Source organism: Osmia lignaria, chromosome 10, assembly GCF_051020975.1.
Source record: "Osmia lignaria lignaria isolate PbOS001 chromosome 10, iyOsmLign1, whole genome shotgun sequence".
Classification (NCBI taxonomy): domain Eukaryota; kingdom Metazoa; phylum Arthropoda; class Insecta; order Hymenoptera; family Megachilidae; genus Osmia; species Osmia lignaria.
Genome location: NC_135041.1, coordinates 13,271,583 through 13,288,429, shown reverse-complemented (window position 1 = coordinate 13,288,429; position 16,847 = coordinate 13,271,583). Strand labels below are relative to the sequence as shown.

The 16,847-nt window shown below is 37.3% G+C and overlaps 2 protein-coding genes across 5 annotated transcripts; one reads left to right on the top strand and one right to left on the bottom strand.

Moving 5' to 3' along the window:
- Positions 1–768: 768 nt before the first annotated feature.
- Positions 769–6,861, top strand: LOC117611777 (trypsin 3A1). 2 transcript variants are annotated; one of them, XM_034340047.2, is made up of 6 exons: positions 769–1,857; positions 2,433–2,524; positions 4,738–4,915; positions 5,234–5,368; positions 6,040–6,171; positions 6,542–6,861. In XM_034340047.2, exons 1-6 carry the CDS (start codon positions 1,690–1,692, stop codon positions 6,755–6,757), a joined length of 921 nt encoding a protein of 306 aa, XP_034195938.2. In that variant the 5' UTR covers positions 769–1,689; the 3' UTR covers positions 6,758–6,861. The 2 variants fall into 2 exon arrangements, with proteins under 2 accessions (XP_034195938.2, XP_034195939.2); XM_034340048.2 differs by having other exon boundaries at positions 1,719–1,861.
- A 947-nt stretch (positions 6,862–7,808) lies between these two features.
- LOC117611775 (uncharacterized) lies at positions 7,809–16,147 on the bottom strand. 3 transcript variants are annotated; one of them, XM_034340044.2, is made up of 10 exons: positions 14,427–16,147; positions 10,742–11,022; positions 9,995–10,527; positions 9,642–9,907; positions 9,210–9,546; positions 8,997–9,128; positions 8,548–8,735; positions 8,213–8,356; positions 8,006–8,130; positions 7,809–7,947 (listed from the first exon to the last, which is right to left on the bottom strand). In XM_034340044.2, exons 1-10 carry the CDS (start codon positions 14,855–14,857, stop codon positions 7,856–7,858), a joined length of 2,529 nt encoding a protein of 842 aa, XP_034195935.2. In that variant the 5' UTR covers positions 14,858–16,147; the 3' UTR covers positions 7,809–7,855. The 3 variants fall into 3 exon arrangements, with proteins under 3 accessions (XP_034195935.2, XP_076546540.1, XP_034195936.2); XM_076690425.1 differs by having other exon boundaries at positions 7,848–8,130; XM_034340045.2 differs by lacking the exons at positions 7,809–7,947; positions 8,006–8,130 and having other exon boundaries at positions 8,234–8,356; positions 8,558–8,735.
- Between the last annotated feature and the right edge of the window lie 700 nt (positions 16,148–16,847).

Sequence of the window (16,847 nt, the reverse complement as noted above, 5' to 3'; positions counted from 1 at the left end):
CTCAGATCTATTTATATACATGTATATTAAATATAGCGTACGCAGAATGTATGTTAGTCTAAAGCAGACATCCTATCGACAAATCAGAAAAACTAAGACTGTTATACCTTGTTATTATATCGACGATGTTATTCGTTTATGCTAATACAGTATAGTTGCTTTTCGTCGCGTTCCTCGTGTTTAAAAAAGAGAAATATCACAGATGCATCCTGTATACCACTATCATTACAGATTACCTCTATTTAAGACATTTTTCTGTACAGAAAGTGTTTAATTTTCATGGAAATTTTCTTTTTAAAATACCGGTGGTTTGTAGAGGAGATACAGGGACAATTGTTGGCAATTTTTTTAACGCTGTATTAGTAATTAAAATTGGAAAGGATTTATTAGAAAAAGTTAACAGGTTTCTGTAAAAAAAAAATCCCCCAAAGAGAGAAGCTCGTTTGGCCCCTCCGAGTAGGCATCCACCCTTAAGCCCTATTATCGTTTTTCATTGCAGCAATTTTACGATCGTCCTTATATCTCTTCGATCGACGATACACGCACACGTAGCTTGCCCTCGAGTGCCTGCTTCATCGCATAACAACATGTGCTATTTTTAACAAAAAAAAAAAAAATATGTAACGATACAGAGGGGTAGTGAAAGAAGTTACAAAGTTCGCGGTTATTTTGTTATCGTTATCAAGCTTGTCAAATCAGTCCGTAGGAAAACAAGGTGTAATTATAGAATATCCTTGCCTACGCACCGAGCTCACCACCTCGATCAATAAAATTGTGTATACGAGAGCTTTCCAGGGCATCCCACGTGTGCACAACTCTAAAACGCTTCCGTTCCCTTTTTTTCCGATGTAATGCGTTCTGTGAAACCGAGAGAGAGAGAGAGAGAGAAAGGAGAGACAAGAGAGCGAGCGTGTTTTACCTATAAGTGGTCCCTAGTAAGTGATACTTTTGAGATATCGTGCAACATATCGTAGCGTTATAATTACACGTAAAGAGTTAATCTTTCCGATCCTCACGGCTACTCGATCGTGCTCTGTTGTTCTCGAGAGGTGCCCAATAATAGCCCCCCCCGACACAATGGATACGCTGACGAGAGCACGTTCCAACTCTCTTTATTCTACTGGGTGAGTCACGATGAATAGAATCAACCTAAATACAACAATATTCGAGTGACGTTAAATGAAATATTCCGATAGACTGTGTTCACGCTGGAATTGTTGAGGGAGTTAAAACTGGGCGGTAGTTAATTTATTTGATTTTCCAGTTCACGCTATTTTACCTCGTGGGAAAGATCCGTTTATTATAAATGATAGAGTACTAGAATAAAGAAAAATGAGAGCAAACAAATTACTCTACTTATGTAAACTAGCCTTCGAGCCTAATAAACGGATTTTTTCTATCAGCCTTACTCTGCCAATGTAAACTGAACTTTAGAGATGGAATCCTAGCTTAGGGAGGATACGATAGTGTCCAATTCTGAAAGCATAGCTTGTGCCATTGTTATTAGAGAAGAATTTCCTGGACTCTGTAGAAAAATAATTTCTTCCTCCCTTTTACAAAAACCGAAGCGATTCGTGTGTAGTCTTTTACGATTCACCTTGTATAGAGGCAGCGAGCCGCATATCGGGAAACAAAAGGTGGTTGAGCCGCGAAAAAGGCGGCAATTCACGGTGCTCGCAAACGATCAAGATGTTGTTGTTGTTCCTGTTATTGTGCTCTTTTCAAGCGTTCATCCAGCCTGTTGACGTAATACTTTCGAACGAGTTGAAGAGAAGCAGGAAAATCCTGTCGACAAAGTCGGTAGCCGCGAGGATAGTCGGCGGTGAAGTGACCGACATACGGAAGTATCCGTTTCTCGTAGGTGAAATGCGCCCGTGATGTTTCCTATATACTATTCAATCTGTACAGGTTGTTTAAAAGAAAAGAATTCAAGATTTTACAGAGAGAAAAAAAAAAAACAGTACTCGCCAAATTGAATACAATCATCAAAGACTCAATTTCGCCATCTGAGAGAATTTTTTCTTAATCCCAACGAGTGCTATATATTCTGTAATGTCTAAAATCTTGATTAAACATCCTGCAGATATTCGAATACCTCTGATTACTTTCGAGAGATGTAAAAAGCTAAAAGAGGGAATCAGTGTCGAAACTATGTCAATTTATAATCTTTCCTAGCACGTGTCGTAGGCTAACGGAGATCGGTTACGAATTATTTTATTATTGCCCGTAGAAACTAGCGGTGAACGCCCAATATCCTATCAATGGAATTGAAGTAAGATCGAGATGAGGTTGTTTGATTCCTTCGAAAACAGGGAAATAATTTATAGTAAACGAACGGATGGATCTCTCGAAATGATTCAGAATGATTCGTACGCGTGTCACGAGAGGTTCGCGGATGACGAAACCGAATTTTTAATGTCAATTTCTGGTAGGTCTCGGTCCAAAGGCGACATATTAGCCATACCTGCGGAGGTACTTATATAGCGCCGAGATTCGTTTTGTCAGCCGCTCATTGCATGGTCAGGTGCGTTTTAAAATGTCTGTAAGACTGCAATACTTAAAGGTAGATTTATATTATCCGTATCTGTGATCCATAAAAACACACGATAGCAATAGAAAAAATTTACTCCAAATATTTTGCATTTGTTTTATAATAAATTATGTGATTTAGTACAAAATTTTCCATTAGCCAATGTACTTAAGTTTTAAACGAAAAATATTTTAAGAAAAAATCTTAACGTTCATTGTTTTATGTAAAATTTTAATTTTATCAATTATACCACCTGTTACATGACACTCTGTATATGCAGACTGTAATTACTGCTGGATATTCGATATTCTCTCTTGTAAGTCTTCAAGCAAGTCAAGCATATTCGAGTTTCAAATTACCTCGATAATTACTCCAAATGAAAAATTACTGAAAATTCTAATATTAATTCCAATCCAGTATAAAATAATCACTTTAAACCCGGATGTGTTCCATGTTTGAGCAAATAATATAAATCTATCTTAACCAAATCTCTTTGCTCTTCACCTTAAAATGGTAGCAGAATCATCGACAAATCAGTTTTGATTAAATTTTTCGCTATGATAGAGTCTTTCATTCATAGCGAAAGAGTTAAACATTTTCACTACTGATTCCTCCTACTTTATAATCCTATCATCGATTTCAAAAATATTCTAGTTGCAAATCGATGAAAACTCTTGCATTGGTGCTTTCAAGAAGATCCTATTTACTGATAGATTCAAAGTGCTTAGATAATCATTTTTGCATTGTTCTATTAATTCTAATAAGAAACCAAAGTGTGAGAGAATGTAGTTAGAGAAAATTAGAAATTTTTATAAATATTCATACTTGATCGAAAATTTGTCTTGAAACAGTAAGCCTTCAGATTCTATAATAGTTAATACAATAAATAATTAGGAATGTGAATTGAATGAATAGAGTTTCATGATAGCTTTTAATATTAGAGAATTAATTGAACTTTCGTTTCATCATTCAAAATATGAAATCAATCTGTTCAAATAAATAGAAAATCGATTTCATTTCGAGTGCTTGAGGCAACGATACCATAGGGATTAATTAGCTGGGTCGTAACGAAGCGGGTAGTAATTTACACGTGTGTTATTATTTTTCTATCGCGATCGTGAATGAAAGAGGTGATTTCATTGATTCACGCGTATTCTCCTGCTACCATTTTACAGTTGTAGAGCAGTCTTCGCTCGTAGCGCTTTCATTGCTATCATAGACACACGTATGCTGCTTTTCAGAACTTTGAACATGCTGAATACACACGTGTGGAATTAATTGGTCGCTCAGGGTGAAGAATAACCCTTCCCAGTACGCTGTCTAGACCAGTGATTGGAATTAAATTAAATTGAAAATAAATTTCTTTCTTGAGCGACCAATAAGAACCATAAATCTTTAGATTGCCGAAGGTGCAATCTAGAGCAAAGTGTCAGCGTAGAAAGAAGCTGTTATACTGTCACACTCTATGTACAAAACAAAAAAACAGATACCTACATTTTCTAAACACAAAAGACACAAAGTATGATTCATGTTCCCGTAATTATTTTTAATTGCGAGTCAGCATACGTAGTATTAAAAACAATGAAATAAGAAAACAGTAGCGATCGCAGCAGTGAAAGGGTTAGTGGCGTTAGATGTTATTAAACTTGTGTAACGATTAAAAAAAAAAAAAAAAAAAATAAAAGATGAGGAAGAGGAGATAAAATTAACACCTTACCTACTGAAGTGGATAACCATCATCCTCTAAATATTATTATTTCAATTGAATTCTTAACTGTTGATTGTTTATCGATTGTTTTTCAGTCAACAAATTATAGAAGTCTATTAGCTCTTTTATTGCGACAGAATTAGACCCTCCAATCTACTTTTGTTAATACTAATAATTAGGGTCTACTATTTTAATAATAATGAGCAAAGAAAAGGACCTTTACACCAGCCTTACATCCTGAAGGAGTTAATAGACTTCCGGTTGGTAAGGTGTTATCATTGCGTAAGTGACAGAATATCATTGTGAAATCGTGTACACCGACATCGAGGGCGCGTTTATCATTTCCATGATACGTATCAGCTTTCTATCCAAGTTTTGGAAACAAGGAATCACTGGCCGCCCGTGATCGATCCATTGTATAAACATGGCACTGAAGAACGAAGAAAAATTCTCCAGGGTCCGATCGGCTAAGAAACTGATCGATTTTACGGTTGCTTAGACCGGCGTCCCGTGGCAAATGGGTACCAGAGAATCCTCACCGATTCTACGTGATCGCTGGAGCCACTTACGTCTACTTTCCGGCCTGGAGTTCGATACAGTTGGAATTGATCGACGGGATATTCCCGCACAGAGACTTTCAATTCACGGGCATGAATCACGATATTGGATTGTTCAGGGTGACTATTATGTGTATATATATATAAACTTTATGTGGAAAATAAAATGAAAGAAACACAGAGAAGAGAAGAATAGAAAGATATTGGGGATGAAAGGATCATCGCGTACAGTCAGTCACATCTAACCGATCAAGTTTCCATTCATTATTATTTATGGATTTCTGTGAGTTTTTTTTATTTTAAACATATTGATAATATTATATGTATGTTCATTATTTTAACTAACGTGTATTTGTTTCTTTTTTTTCAAGTGGAATATACGAATAGCAACACGTAGACTCTCGTGACTGACTGTAGTTTTGTTTGTCTCGTATTTAGCTACGGAAAGCCCTGTTGATTAACTCATTCGTGAAATACGCCACCCTTCCACCTGCTTATGACGCAAATATTTTTCAAAGCTACACCGCCTCCTGTACTGTTGTCGGCTGGGGAGTAAGCATGCCCGGATCTAATGTACGTAGTTCAACCATGTTATATTTAGTTATTTGTCATTTTCAAATCCTTTTGTTTAAATTATAATTCATCTACTTCTTTTCAAAGCTAGAATCCCACGGAACGTTGAAGATATAAGGATTAGTATTTAGAGGGTAAATTGAAGAAAATATGTAGGGTAAATATAGATCGTAGGCGTGGAGTTTACGAGTTAAAGGGGATTAACCCCTTCCGAGGGAAAAGTGAAATTACACGGTGAATTATTTTCACAACGGGGGTTGAATGAATACATTCACCCCAGCCTTTACATTCTTTTTTCCCCTCGGGGTTGCTACTGGTTTCATTCATGTTTGTTAAAAGAAGCATGAGAAATGCTTTTGTTTATTTCCTCTCTTGGAAAACAAATATTGAAATAATTTAAAAGAATTTTTTAAATGTTGAATAAATGAGAATTTAAGGAATGTTTACTTTTGGAGATAGTAACAGGATGGTCATAAATTACTCCATGGTATTATGAGGGTTGAAATAGGATACGACTATAGCAGTGCGATATTTTTTTCTATATTACAATCTACACCCTTAGGAAATTCTCATAATCAAAACTATAAATTTAGCGCTGAGATGAAAACACATTAGCGTCATTTAACTTAGAGTAATAAAGTTAGTATTAAAATATCGTAAATTTTATTTAGCGAGGATATGGTACCTACCTTCGCCATGTTAATGTTTCACTAATCCCATCGGATAAATGTCCTGTGGAAGGACTGAATACAGAGCAGCATTTATGTGCAGGCTGGCTGGAAGGTGGTCGAGATGCTTGTCAAGTTCGTCATTTATTCATAGTGAATGTACGAGAAAAAATAAATTGAAAATATAGTGATCCTTATGGAAGTTTAAAAAATCCGCCAAAGCAAGTGGTGCCATCTACGGTTTGGTGTTAAAAATGAGCTTCTTGATTTCGCCGATAGGGAGCGCAAAAAGTATTTTTACTTTTAGTTCTCCTTGTTAACACGAGGGAGCTCCACCGTTTCATGGCGGCCTTTATTACAAATATAAAAATTTCGATGAATCTTAAACATTGATTTATTGAAAAATGAAGGCTTATATGAAAAAAGATCACTCTACATTTTCAACTTATTTTTTCATGTAGATTCTGTAGATAATTTCTATAACACAGGAACAATGAAATTTCAGGGTGACAGTGGTGGACCATTATTATGTAACGGGACACAAATAGGAATAGTTTCCTGGGGAAAAGGTTGTGCTCGTCCAAACTTTCCTGGCGTATATGCCCGATTAGATTTATATTTAGATTGGTTAAATGAAACTATGCAAAGAAATATTGCATGCCAAAGAAACATTCTTGATGTTATAGTTATACTTACAGCAGTGATATCTAGTACTCTGTGAAATGCTATAATTTAATTTGTAATATTATGTATCGTTTAAAAGTTTTGAGGATCATAAAATTAGTAACACATCTGATTTTCTTGTTTAAATTTATGTAGTGGGATATATTATTACAAAGTATATGTCGCTTGCCATACACGGAGATACATTTCTGTAATTTTTCAGGCAGATGCAATCCCTGTGAGATGTAATAATACTATCGCAAATATTTACAATAAAACACCTTGCAAGTTGCAAACGATCTGAAATACAGATGAATTATTCATGTCCAAATAATTGAAATACGAAGTATCACGTATTGAATGCTTCTTGCAACGACATAATAATGGTAAGAAGAAGAAGAAGAAGAAAAAGATGACCAGCTGTCTAATTGAGCAATAGACAATCAATAAAAATCTGAACTTGGTATAATCATAGAATAAACATCAATCGATCATACGAGTCGTGCACGACAAGAACAACATTTTTGAAAGAATAGATACGAATAAAGTAAAGACAGGAGCAACCATAGAAGGAAAGAGCAATCACCAGCTAAAACAGAGATTGAGATAAGAACAGAAGGGAACACACAACATGCACGCAAACATAAAGGAATGATTAAAACTCCTTTCAAATACAACTATGAATAGAATAGCACGCACGCAAGTTTCGCATAAGGAACACGAAAGCATAACACTAGATAAAAATTAATACAGATATTTTAGCTGGTGCAGAATATGCTAAATAAAATACACATCTAGCACGCATGAAAATACAAATTTCCAATCATCGCACAAATATACATATACACAGGCCAACCAGTCATGGGAAACGCAACGAATAAAATAAACTGGGAAACAAACAGACCAGACGTCACGATAATTACCAAAATAAATAAAATTACATATTTCATTGACATAGCCATATCTCGTGATCACAACATCGAGGCCAGATACTTAACACGCATACATTTAATAGAGGAAAGGAAATAGATCAATTTTATCTTTCAGTAGAGAGCAAGAATAACAAGGTTGTTGTTCCCGCTTAGCACAACTTGTGAAAACTTTTTTAACTCATTTTCTTCTTTTCCATCTTCTTCTTTCGTACGATTTTAATATCCTATGGAGCTGCCGTGGGTCCTTTTGGTTTGATCATCATCATAGCGCGTTTTAGAGTGTAATCCCAGCCTCTCCAACGAAACCATACGATACCTGATATGGATAACATTTGTCACGATAGAAAATAATGGTAGACAATAAAACCACGTACCTTGCCGAGCAGTCAAATCCTGGGGATCGTTCAAGTAAAGACCATTTAATCCACGACCGCACGATTTCCACCACCATCCACCTTTCAGCATTGAAGCACAATTCAAGGATGACCTGTCGTTATCTCTGTGTGATCCAAACGAAAGGTGCATATCAAAGACACAAATATAATTAACATCAGAGAAACAAATAGGAATGATCATTTTACCTGTTGTACGTGGAGAAAGGACTATTGTTTGAACCGTACCAGGGATCGTTCAAAGAATCACCAGCGTTTCCATCGTATCCATCTATTTCCAATTTGTAATATTCTCCTTCCGAATAGATTTTGAAATGAGAGTATTGCGCGTACCTGAAGAGAAAGATTGATGTGTATTTGAAATGTTAAAAGATATCGAATTACTAGGAACTGTTAATTAGAAGATGTTCGGGGTGATTTGAAAGGGTTAATGGTATACGTACGTACAAAGAAACGCGGACGAATGCAAACTCACTGCCCCATCGAATACAGTCGCGTTTATAACGCGCATCTTTTACTTTTACCTTTTGTTACCTTCAAAATCTTCCAGTTCCACTCTAAGCATGTAATCTTCGTTATTTGTTAACATGTATATGTTTTCATTGCCGAGCCAAAATTCTCTGGCAGGATCGCCAAACCCGTTCTTGTAGTCGGCCCAATCGCGATTGAAATTCTCCCTTGGTTCACCGAAATCGTCTCTTCTTTGAATAACCTGCGTATACGTAAAGGAAAAGTCGTATCAAGTCCTTCATACGTTGGATTATTTTGATGCGATGACAACCCTTTCTAGGTAACGCGAAGCGCTAATTGATACCTTGGTACCGACTCGACATGGTAATTACGAGTTGCTATAGTTTTGATCCTTGATTTGATATTTACATCATTAACAGCTGTTGCAACGTCTTTCACGATACGAAGAATAACCGAGGACGTTTGTAAGTGGAAATGAAAAGTTTCAAATTAATTCCCTTACCGTCCAACCACCTTCGGCTATATCCTGCTCGCAGTAAACTTTGAGGAACCAGTAAGTTGTCCCGCGTATCTGAAGATAGTAGACACCACTGTCTCTCATGCCTGCGTTCAATAAATCAACGCACGAGTAACCCTGTAAGAATGATAAAAATGATATGATTTTTTAATTTTGATACGTGTCTTGTGAAAATTTTAATTTTCTTCTAGGTCTCACCTTAACATCTTTGAAACTGAGGAACGCATCGGTGGCGAAGGTTGAATTAGCTGGGCTTGGTTTATTTTTAACGCTCGGGAATATAACTCCACGATTTTTAGCCGAGGATCGTTGACTGTTCGAAGAGGATCCAACTATCCCAGGACTAGTGGTGGAGTTGATGGAATTGTTGAGACCAGCGCTGATAATGTTAGAATTGTTGAAACCAGTAACCGGGACAATATTCGACGACGTGGAGGACGACATCGACATGGAGACCGAGGATGACACGATGGTAGTTGGTGTTACTGGTGTAGCACTTGTCTCGGTCGTTATTTCTTCGGTCGATCCAACGTATCTGAATCAAAGAGAAAGGAGGTAGGATCGTCGTCCGAGATATCTTAACTACGAGGTAACGAAGAATAATTGATATCTTCTAAAACGGAAACTGACCTACTCGAATCGTATTCCACGAGTCGATCGATCGTTGGATCGAGCAACAGTTCCGCAGGTATCGGACGTTGACCAAGAGTACCAGGTACATCGTCTACCTGTTTACGCAACCTGTTCTCAACGTCTTCTAGATTCTCAATAATCTTGTTCGTCTTCAATCTGAAATCCTGTTGAATCTCACTGATCGCTCTTTCCTGTCTCTGAGTTTGAGAAAGCAATTCGTCCGATTTCGGTAATAGATTATCCACGGAACTTTTGGTGCCAACCTTTTTGAAAATCAAGATATCGGTATCGAGGGTTTAGTAAGAATTAGTTTCAAGGATTAACAATAGGTATACATTAATTTTCCTTACCACCACGTTCCAAATTTGATCGATTTTATCGGACACCGTGATCATTGGATACATCTGTTGCACCAGTCGATCGATTTTACTTTCCTTCGGTGACACTTCAACAGCCGGTGTAACATTGAAGATTTGTTGACCGTTTGCGGTTGCTCCGACGAGTATCGCGTCGTGTACGTCCGTCACCATGTTCTGTATAGCACCCAAACGATCGGACACCAGATTCGTATGGAATTGTAATTTCCTATCGATATTGGTGGTCGCCTGTCGAAGATTCTCAATCTCGATCGTAACATGGTTGATCACTTCGTTGCTCATCGCTTTCGTGATCTCGATCACGCTCATGCTAATTGGTTTCTTCTCGCTAGCCTCAGCGTTTATGTCGTCGTTTTGTAAAAAGTTATTGTCCAGTTGATTCTTTAAATCGATCAGTTTGTTATCAATGTCCGAGACCTTTTGATCGAGCGACAATAATTTTTCACCGAGCGTTTCCGACGCTTCTGTGTCTTCTTGTTTCTGATTAATCGTTTGGATCGTCGAACCTGTTTCATCGGATGAATACGAGATTGTAGGTTGAACGTGTGCAAAACAGGAGAAAACGATCGTCAACAGAATGTAACAGGAATAAAATGGAGGAGAGAAAACGTTCGAGAAGAAACGACGGACGTATTAATTACTCCCCAGATATCTTTAACTATTTTTCTTTTCGATTTTTCTGTTACAAACGTTTACGATTTCACGCGTATCTATACGTACCGCTTTTAGCCGCGCTACCATTTTTGTTGTCAGAGGTTCTTGTCCCGTACGCAGGTTCGACCGGAAAGAAGCTTGATTGAGCATTGAACAGCTTTAAATCCAGTGTTCGCAGTTTCGTGATAACGGCATCGGTTTTATCGATGTTATCGTTCACGCGTGAATCCAAAGCTTCCACTCTTCTCATCAAATGTTCCACCGCTTTGTCCAGATTTTCGATTCGCTGCAATTTCGATTCCAATGTCGAAACTATCACCTCGAATACGTTGAAAAGGTATTGTTCTCTGAAAGCACAGTTTCAGAAAGATGTAGCGTCGAAACGTTGGAAACTCGAAAGAGAATTGACTTTTTAAATAGATCCTAAATTTTCTATAATTATCTCCACCTCTAATTGATAGGATGTTCATCGATTTATTTGTACGATAGAAATAAGTCTTATAAAACGAACGTATCAACGTCTAAGCTCGATAAAATACAGGTAAATACTTGCTCGTTTCGTGGACCAGAAGTGAAAGTGTGCTTTTTTTAATGAGCCGCAACTCGTACCGTAAGTCTCGACGCGTTCGTTATTTAAGAAACAAAATTCTCGTCTCGGACGAGATACCCGTTTTTCCCGAAAAAAAAAAAGGATCCATGTAATACCTGTATAAGTTAAATGCTAAAAGGTGTCGATTTCAAGATCGATAATAAACGTGATCGATCGTTGGTACCTAATTAGGAATAACGCCGTTCGCGTAATCAATTTATAACGAATTTATTAGCGCGACGACGGTGGAATTTTTTTTTTTTGAAAATCTTTGGTACGCGAATTACTGCAGTTACAAACGCTGTTACAGGGTCAGTGATCGTTACTCTGGATACCGGAGCGTTTCTATATTTTGTTAGAACATTTCTCGAAGGAAATTGTTGACGAAAGGGGGAACAGTGAACGGTACTTTGCCCCGAGCTAATAAACGATGTGCCGGTACAATTTAAACACTGTTAATTTTATAATGCTATTACAAGATAATTCCATATACGATGATTAATAAATATCAATTAATAGATGAACGGTATATAAAATAAAGCTTGATCTGAAACAGTTTCCAACGAAGTATCCTTTCTCTTGTTACGATGCAAGTTGTAATTTTACGCAATGTATTCGTAGGTAGGTCAATAGTTGTACCCTTGTGCTTACCACGATCCTTTCGAATCTTATCGTCATCGTCCAATCGTCTAATCGTCTAATCGTCCTTTCCCGCGCGGTACTGATATTTAAGGGAGATTCAGAGACATTAGAAATTATTCGAAAGCGTGAATGAAAGGTGGATAGGAAATTGTTTGACGATACTCGCGGAAGAGCCGATAGATTTCCAAGGTGTACCGATTCTTCTGCGCTTTCAATTTTTTTTTTTTAATGTACCCACCGAGTCGTACGGTGAAAGCGCAAACATAAAGATTATCAAAATTATTCGTCGTAAAAGTAGTTTAGCGAAACGAGAGGAGAAAAACTAGCAACCGACTGGATGGAAAAGTGGAAGTGGAACGTTTAACAGTAGAGAACAGGCGACATTCCGCGATAGAAAACTTCCGTAAGGTTGCAAAAAGGGAAGAAAAAAGAAAGAAGAAGGTATTACGAAACGCGAATCGGACATTTCTAACAAAGATCGAGGTGAAATAATGCACGATCCTCTAAGGAAACGCCTGCCGTCGGCTTACGTGGTTCGAGAGGACAAAATTCTGCCACGTTGCTGAAAGTAACGAAAGTAAAATATTTCGAATTAGCCACGTTCGATATAGAGTCCTGGTATGTGTAGTTGTATCATGATTCGCGATCGTTCGTTCGTTCGTTCCTTCCGAGGAATCTAGCGAAGCTTGTGCAACCATATTGTCATAACTAGATCTTGGATTTGTTGCGCAACCAAAAGAAAACCAGTATATCCCATTATCGTCATTGTTGTTTCCATATTTGCTATATAATCGATTCTCATTCGATCACCTGTTATATGTTTTTTTCTAACGATATCGATACATTTTAGTGACACTCGGAGAATTTATTCAACAATTCCCCTTTCTGGGACATAATTTAGTTTCTAGTGAAACTAAAATTTCTTTTACGCAACGATAATATCAAAGGATCTGATTTTAACCCTTTCATCTTTTTTCTTTCTTGTCGCGTGCACGTTTCCAAAGGAAATAGCGGAGGGGAGGAAGAGAAAGCAGAGGCAAATTATTCAACTGAAATTTAATAACTGATAAAAGTGAAGATAACGAAAACGATAGAGTTTTACTAGAATATGAAGAGTTTTGAAAATAAGCTGATATTTATGATATATCGAGCTGAAATTATTATGGATCATGATTCAGATAGAGTTTTAATTTATGCGTTAATACAGGTGCGTGCATGGGCGTGTGTGCGGGGGAGGGGGATAAATAAAATAGAATGTACATATACAATTCAACTCCCTCGAATGTTCATTAAAATGATAATTAAAATTTTCAACAATTTACTTAAAACAAATAAGGGAATTTCGAGAAAGGGAAACGAAAAAAAAAAAAAAAGGAAGAGAAAGGAACAACTTGATCTCTCGAAGCAGTTCATAGTAGGTGTCGTAACAAAGTAACGTAAAGAATGACAAAAAATATTTTTCTCCTATTATTGAACACCAAGTTTTTCCCAATCAAGGAAAACCTGCTACCATTAAAAATCGTACCTTGCCTGCTGTTTTGTCATGTTACATAAGCGAAAGTCTAACATAGGTCGACAAACCGACGGTACTGCACATGGCAATATACATGTAAAACAATGTGCCGATAAAATATATATATATATATATATATATTTTTCCTTTTTGCAGCAATGCTCTGCTGTATCAATGCGCGAATTGAGAAGATAAAAAGAGAAAGCGAGAAGAAGGAGAATATAAACCTGTTCGAGACAATAGCGGAAATTCTTACTTTAATTTCTTACGATTAACGCGATCGTAACAGAAACGACATCTCTTCTTTTTATTAAAGATACCTCTTTCGAGGATCCTTACGAAAGAGACATGTCTGTGTTCTTCTTCAAAGGATCAATGACACGTATCTTCTATATTTACACTTATATATTTCACGCGGTATATGGATACACAAAATGAGACCCGAATGCTACAGACATGCAGAAAACATTACATGATTTCTCCGACCTCCATTCATAACACAAAAATTGAAGAAGAACGAAAAATGGAAGGTAGAAAGGTGATAATGAAACATTGTTAGAGGTACTTAAAGTATCTTATTGATTTACCGATCGAAGGGAATTATATCAAAAGTAAATTGCCGATGTCCACGACGTATGGTTACGAATCGTGCACCACCTGTTTCACAATCGAAGCGCGGCGTGAAATTTTATGTAACCAAAATCTCGAACGATCACCTTCTCTTTTTCCTTCTTCTTCTTCTTCTTCTTCATTTGCTTTTACTTCTTTACCGTTAAAAACTCATCGATCTATTAACGAACGTACAAAACATAAACGCGATTCATTATAAAGAAAGAAGCAACTTCGTTCAATCATTGATGTCCTTATTTTTATAGGAAGAAAGTCGGCATCGTTTGATCATCAGCGATGATTAACGTCTCGCCGACAAGCATTGGGACCGATCTTCTCTTGTTTTCTTTATTTTTAATAAAGAAAGTTGAATGATATCAACAACACCTCTAACTCACCTGTTTCGTTGAGAATTGCGAACGGATGCCGGCATCGTGTTTCCAGCGACGTTGCCTCCATTGTTACTAACGTTACGCGTGTTACGTTCATCGGCAGAGGTCCTGGGCAGTCTAGGACTTCCAGCGAACACGGCACCCAACAGGCAGGTGGTAATTATTATAGCCTCTCTCATAATCGAAGAGAAAAGGGTAATGCGAGGATCGATGAAGCGAACGAATACAATGGACCGGTGGTTACGATGACGAAGAGGAAAAGGTAAAGAAGATGAAAAAGAAAATGAATGGCGATATGATGATGATATCGAAGAGCAAGAGAAAGAGATAATAGTAAGTATTATAAAAAGTAAAGTACCGACACTCACGGCACGAGGATCACTTAACAATCGGTTGCTTGTTCGCAAAAGTATCCCGTTTCTCTTTAAACGAAACATCCATTTACCATTACCCGGCAAATGAATAAACGCACAAAAATAACTTGTCAACGATACACGCACCAGATTAAGTAGAATTTACTCTGAAGAATCGGTAAAAGAATCGGCGCGGTTCACAGGTAACAACGATCACTGTCAACGAGAATTGATGCTTTAACGTAGAATCGGAAGGATAACCAAAAGGATTTTCCTTTAAAATTATCCATTTGATTGTTTACAGTCTATTAATCGAAGTGCCGATAATAGTCACCACAATATTTCTTCTTTCAAACTTTCTCTTCGGAATGACATCGATTCTCCACACGTGTATTATACGTTATATTATATCACCGTGTATGTCATCCCGTTCTTCAAAAAGTTGTGCGAAGATCAGAGTTTACAGAGTCGAGTGATAAACGTCGAAGAATAATGCTGCACCGTGATACTTTTCCAAATCGGCTATATTTTCCCATATCTGCTTGCTCTGTGGGCCAATTTCTTTTCTCTTCTTTTTACTATCTCATCTTCGACTTTCCTTCGAACGGTAGACCACCTTGGATACTTTTTTCCTTTTCGATTCTTTTCGGTGGAATTGAACTTTAATGGGAGCAAGAAAATCGAAATATTGTACGTGATGTAATGTACAGTTCGAAGGGCTTTTAGCGAAGAGATCGCAAGGACGTACTCGCGAACCGCGCGTAATATTCAAACTTGAATAAAGTCGCGATCGTGCATACGGATCCGAATGGAGTTCGATTACGATCGATGAACTTATCGTTGACAGTAGTACCAAGATCTTCAGACGATTATTAAATTGATCCTGTTAATTTAATTGAGTAGAGATGAAAAATGAATTAAACGATGTTTCAATGAAGAAAATTCGTACTCGGGCCTGTTCGCGCTTGCGCGATTCTATTCTCGATATCTCTTAGATCGTTTTACCGAAATTTCGGTGAAAATTTGCACAGCGGTGCACAGCTGTGTGGCCACTGGTATCTTGAGTTGCAAGTCAACGACGAGACTACCGACACCATAAAGCACCAAGAAGTGTACGATCTCGGCTGAACTGTAAGAGTTACTTTCACGTACATACGTGTCCGCGCTGAAAGAGTACCTATACCTCTCCCCACTGATCTACCGACCATTCTGGTCTCTTTCCGTCCTTTCCCCGAGTAAACCTGTGATCCGATCTGAAACGATTCGATCCGTTTGAATCCGTTCTGTTCCGTTCCGTTTCGTTTCGTTTCGTTGCGTTGCCACTTGTTCCCCTTCCTTTTTCCGCCCCTTCTCTTCCCTTTCTTTTTCCTTTTCCTTTTCAATCTGTTACGTAGGTGACGAGAAACGAATGGGAATAATTCGGCTAAAAAGAAAGGTAGGATAGGGCCCCCCCCCCCCCCCCCCCCCGGAATCGAACATCTTTGATTATACTACCGCATAAATCTTGATCAGTGAGCTGCGACGAGCGGGTACTAAATATTTTAATCAATTTTAGTCTTCGAAGAAGGAAAAAAGAAATCAGTGGTTATTTATTCAATTTTATCGCACCGACGTTTCAATTATTGAAAATAACGGACAACTATGTAGCAACATACGTATTTCATTTTTATATAAACGTCAGAAATGCATCAGATAACAGGGGTCTTCGAACGATAACGATCATTCGAAGAAACTTTGTTTCTTTTTTATTTTTTAAACATCGAGGAACAAGTAAGTGTATAGATAATACAACTTTTTAATTGTAAACTTTGTTCGACAGAAATTTCATCATTTTTTCATATGTGTGCCGATAGCTGAAAGCTACCATATGGAATGCGCTATCAACTTTGAAATTGCGCGCTCTTTCGAACAATTTTTTTCTTTTCAATTTGAGAGATAGGAAAATCATTAATGTCAATTTTTTTTAAATAAAAATTTCTTCCAAATATCAATTATCTGTAGGAATTTGAATATAAAGATTCAATTTTTTTTTTTTCTTCCACTTATGATTACTCATTGTGGTACCAAATTTATT

Bases quoted from the DNA above. Each gene is read 5' to 3' on its own strand.
- LOC117611777 (XM_034340047.2), top strand. From the start codon at position 1,690: ATGTTGTTGTTGTTCCTGTTATTGTGCTCTTTTCAAGCGTTCATCCAG. The intron at 1,858-2,432 runs GTAGGTGAAATG...AATTTCTGGTAG, and splicing joins TACGGAAGTATCCGTTTCTC to GTCTCGGTCCAAAGGCGACA. The intron at 4,916-5,233 runs GTGACTATTATG...TCTCGTATTTAG, and splicing joins ACGATATTGGATTGTTCAGG to CTACGGAAAGCCCTGTTGAT.
- LOC117611775 (XM_076690425.1), bottom strand. From the start codon at position 14,857: ATGTTTCGTTTAAAGAGAAACGGGATACTTTTGCGAACAAGCAACCGA. The intron at 9,908-9,994 runs GTAAGGAAAATT...ATTTTCAAAAAG, and splicing joins ATCAAATTTGGAACGTGGTG to GTTGGCACCAAAAGTTCCGT. The intron at 9,547-9,641 runs GTCAGTTTCCGT...TCTTTGATTCAG, and splicing joins GTGGAATACGATTCGAGTAG to ATACGTTGGATCGACCGAAG.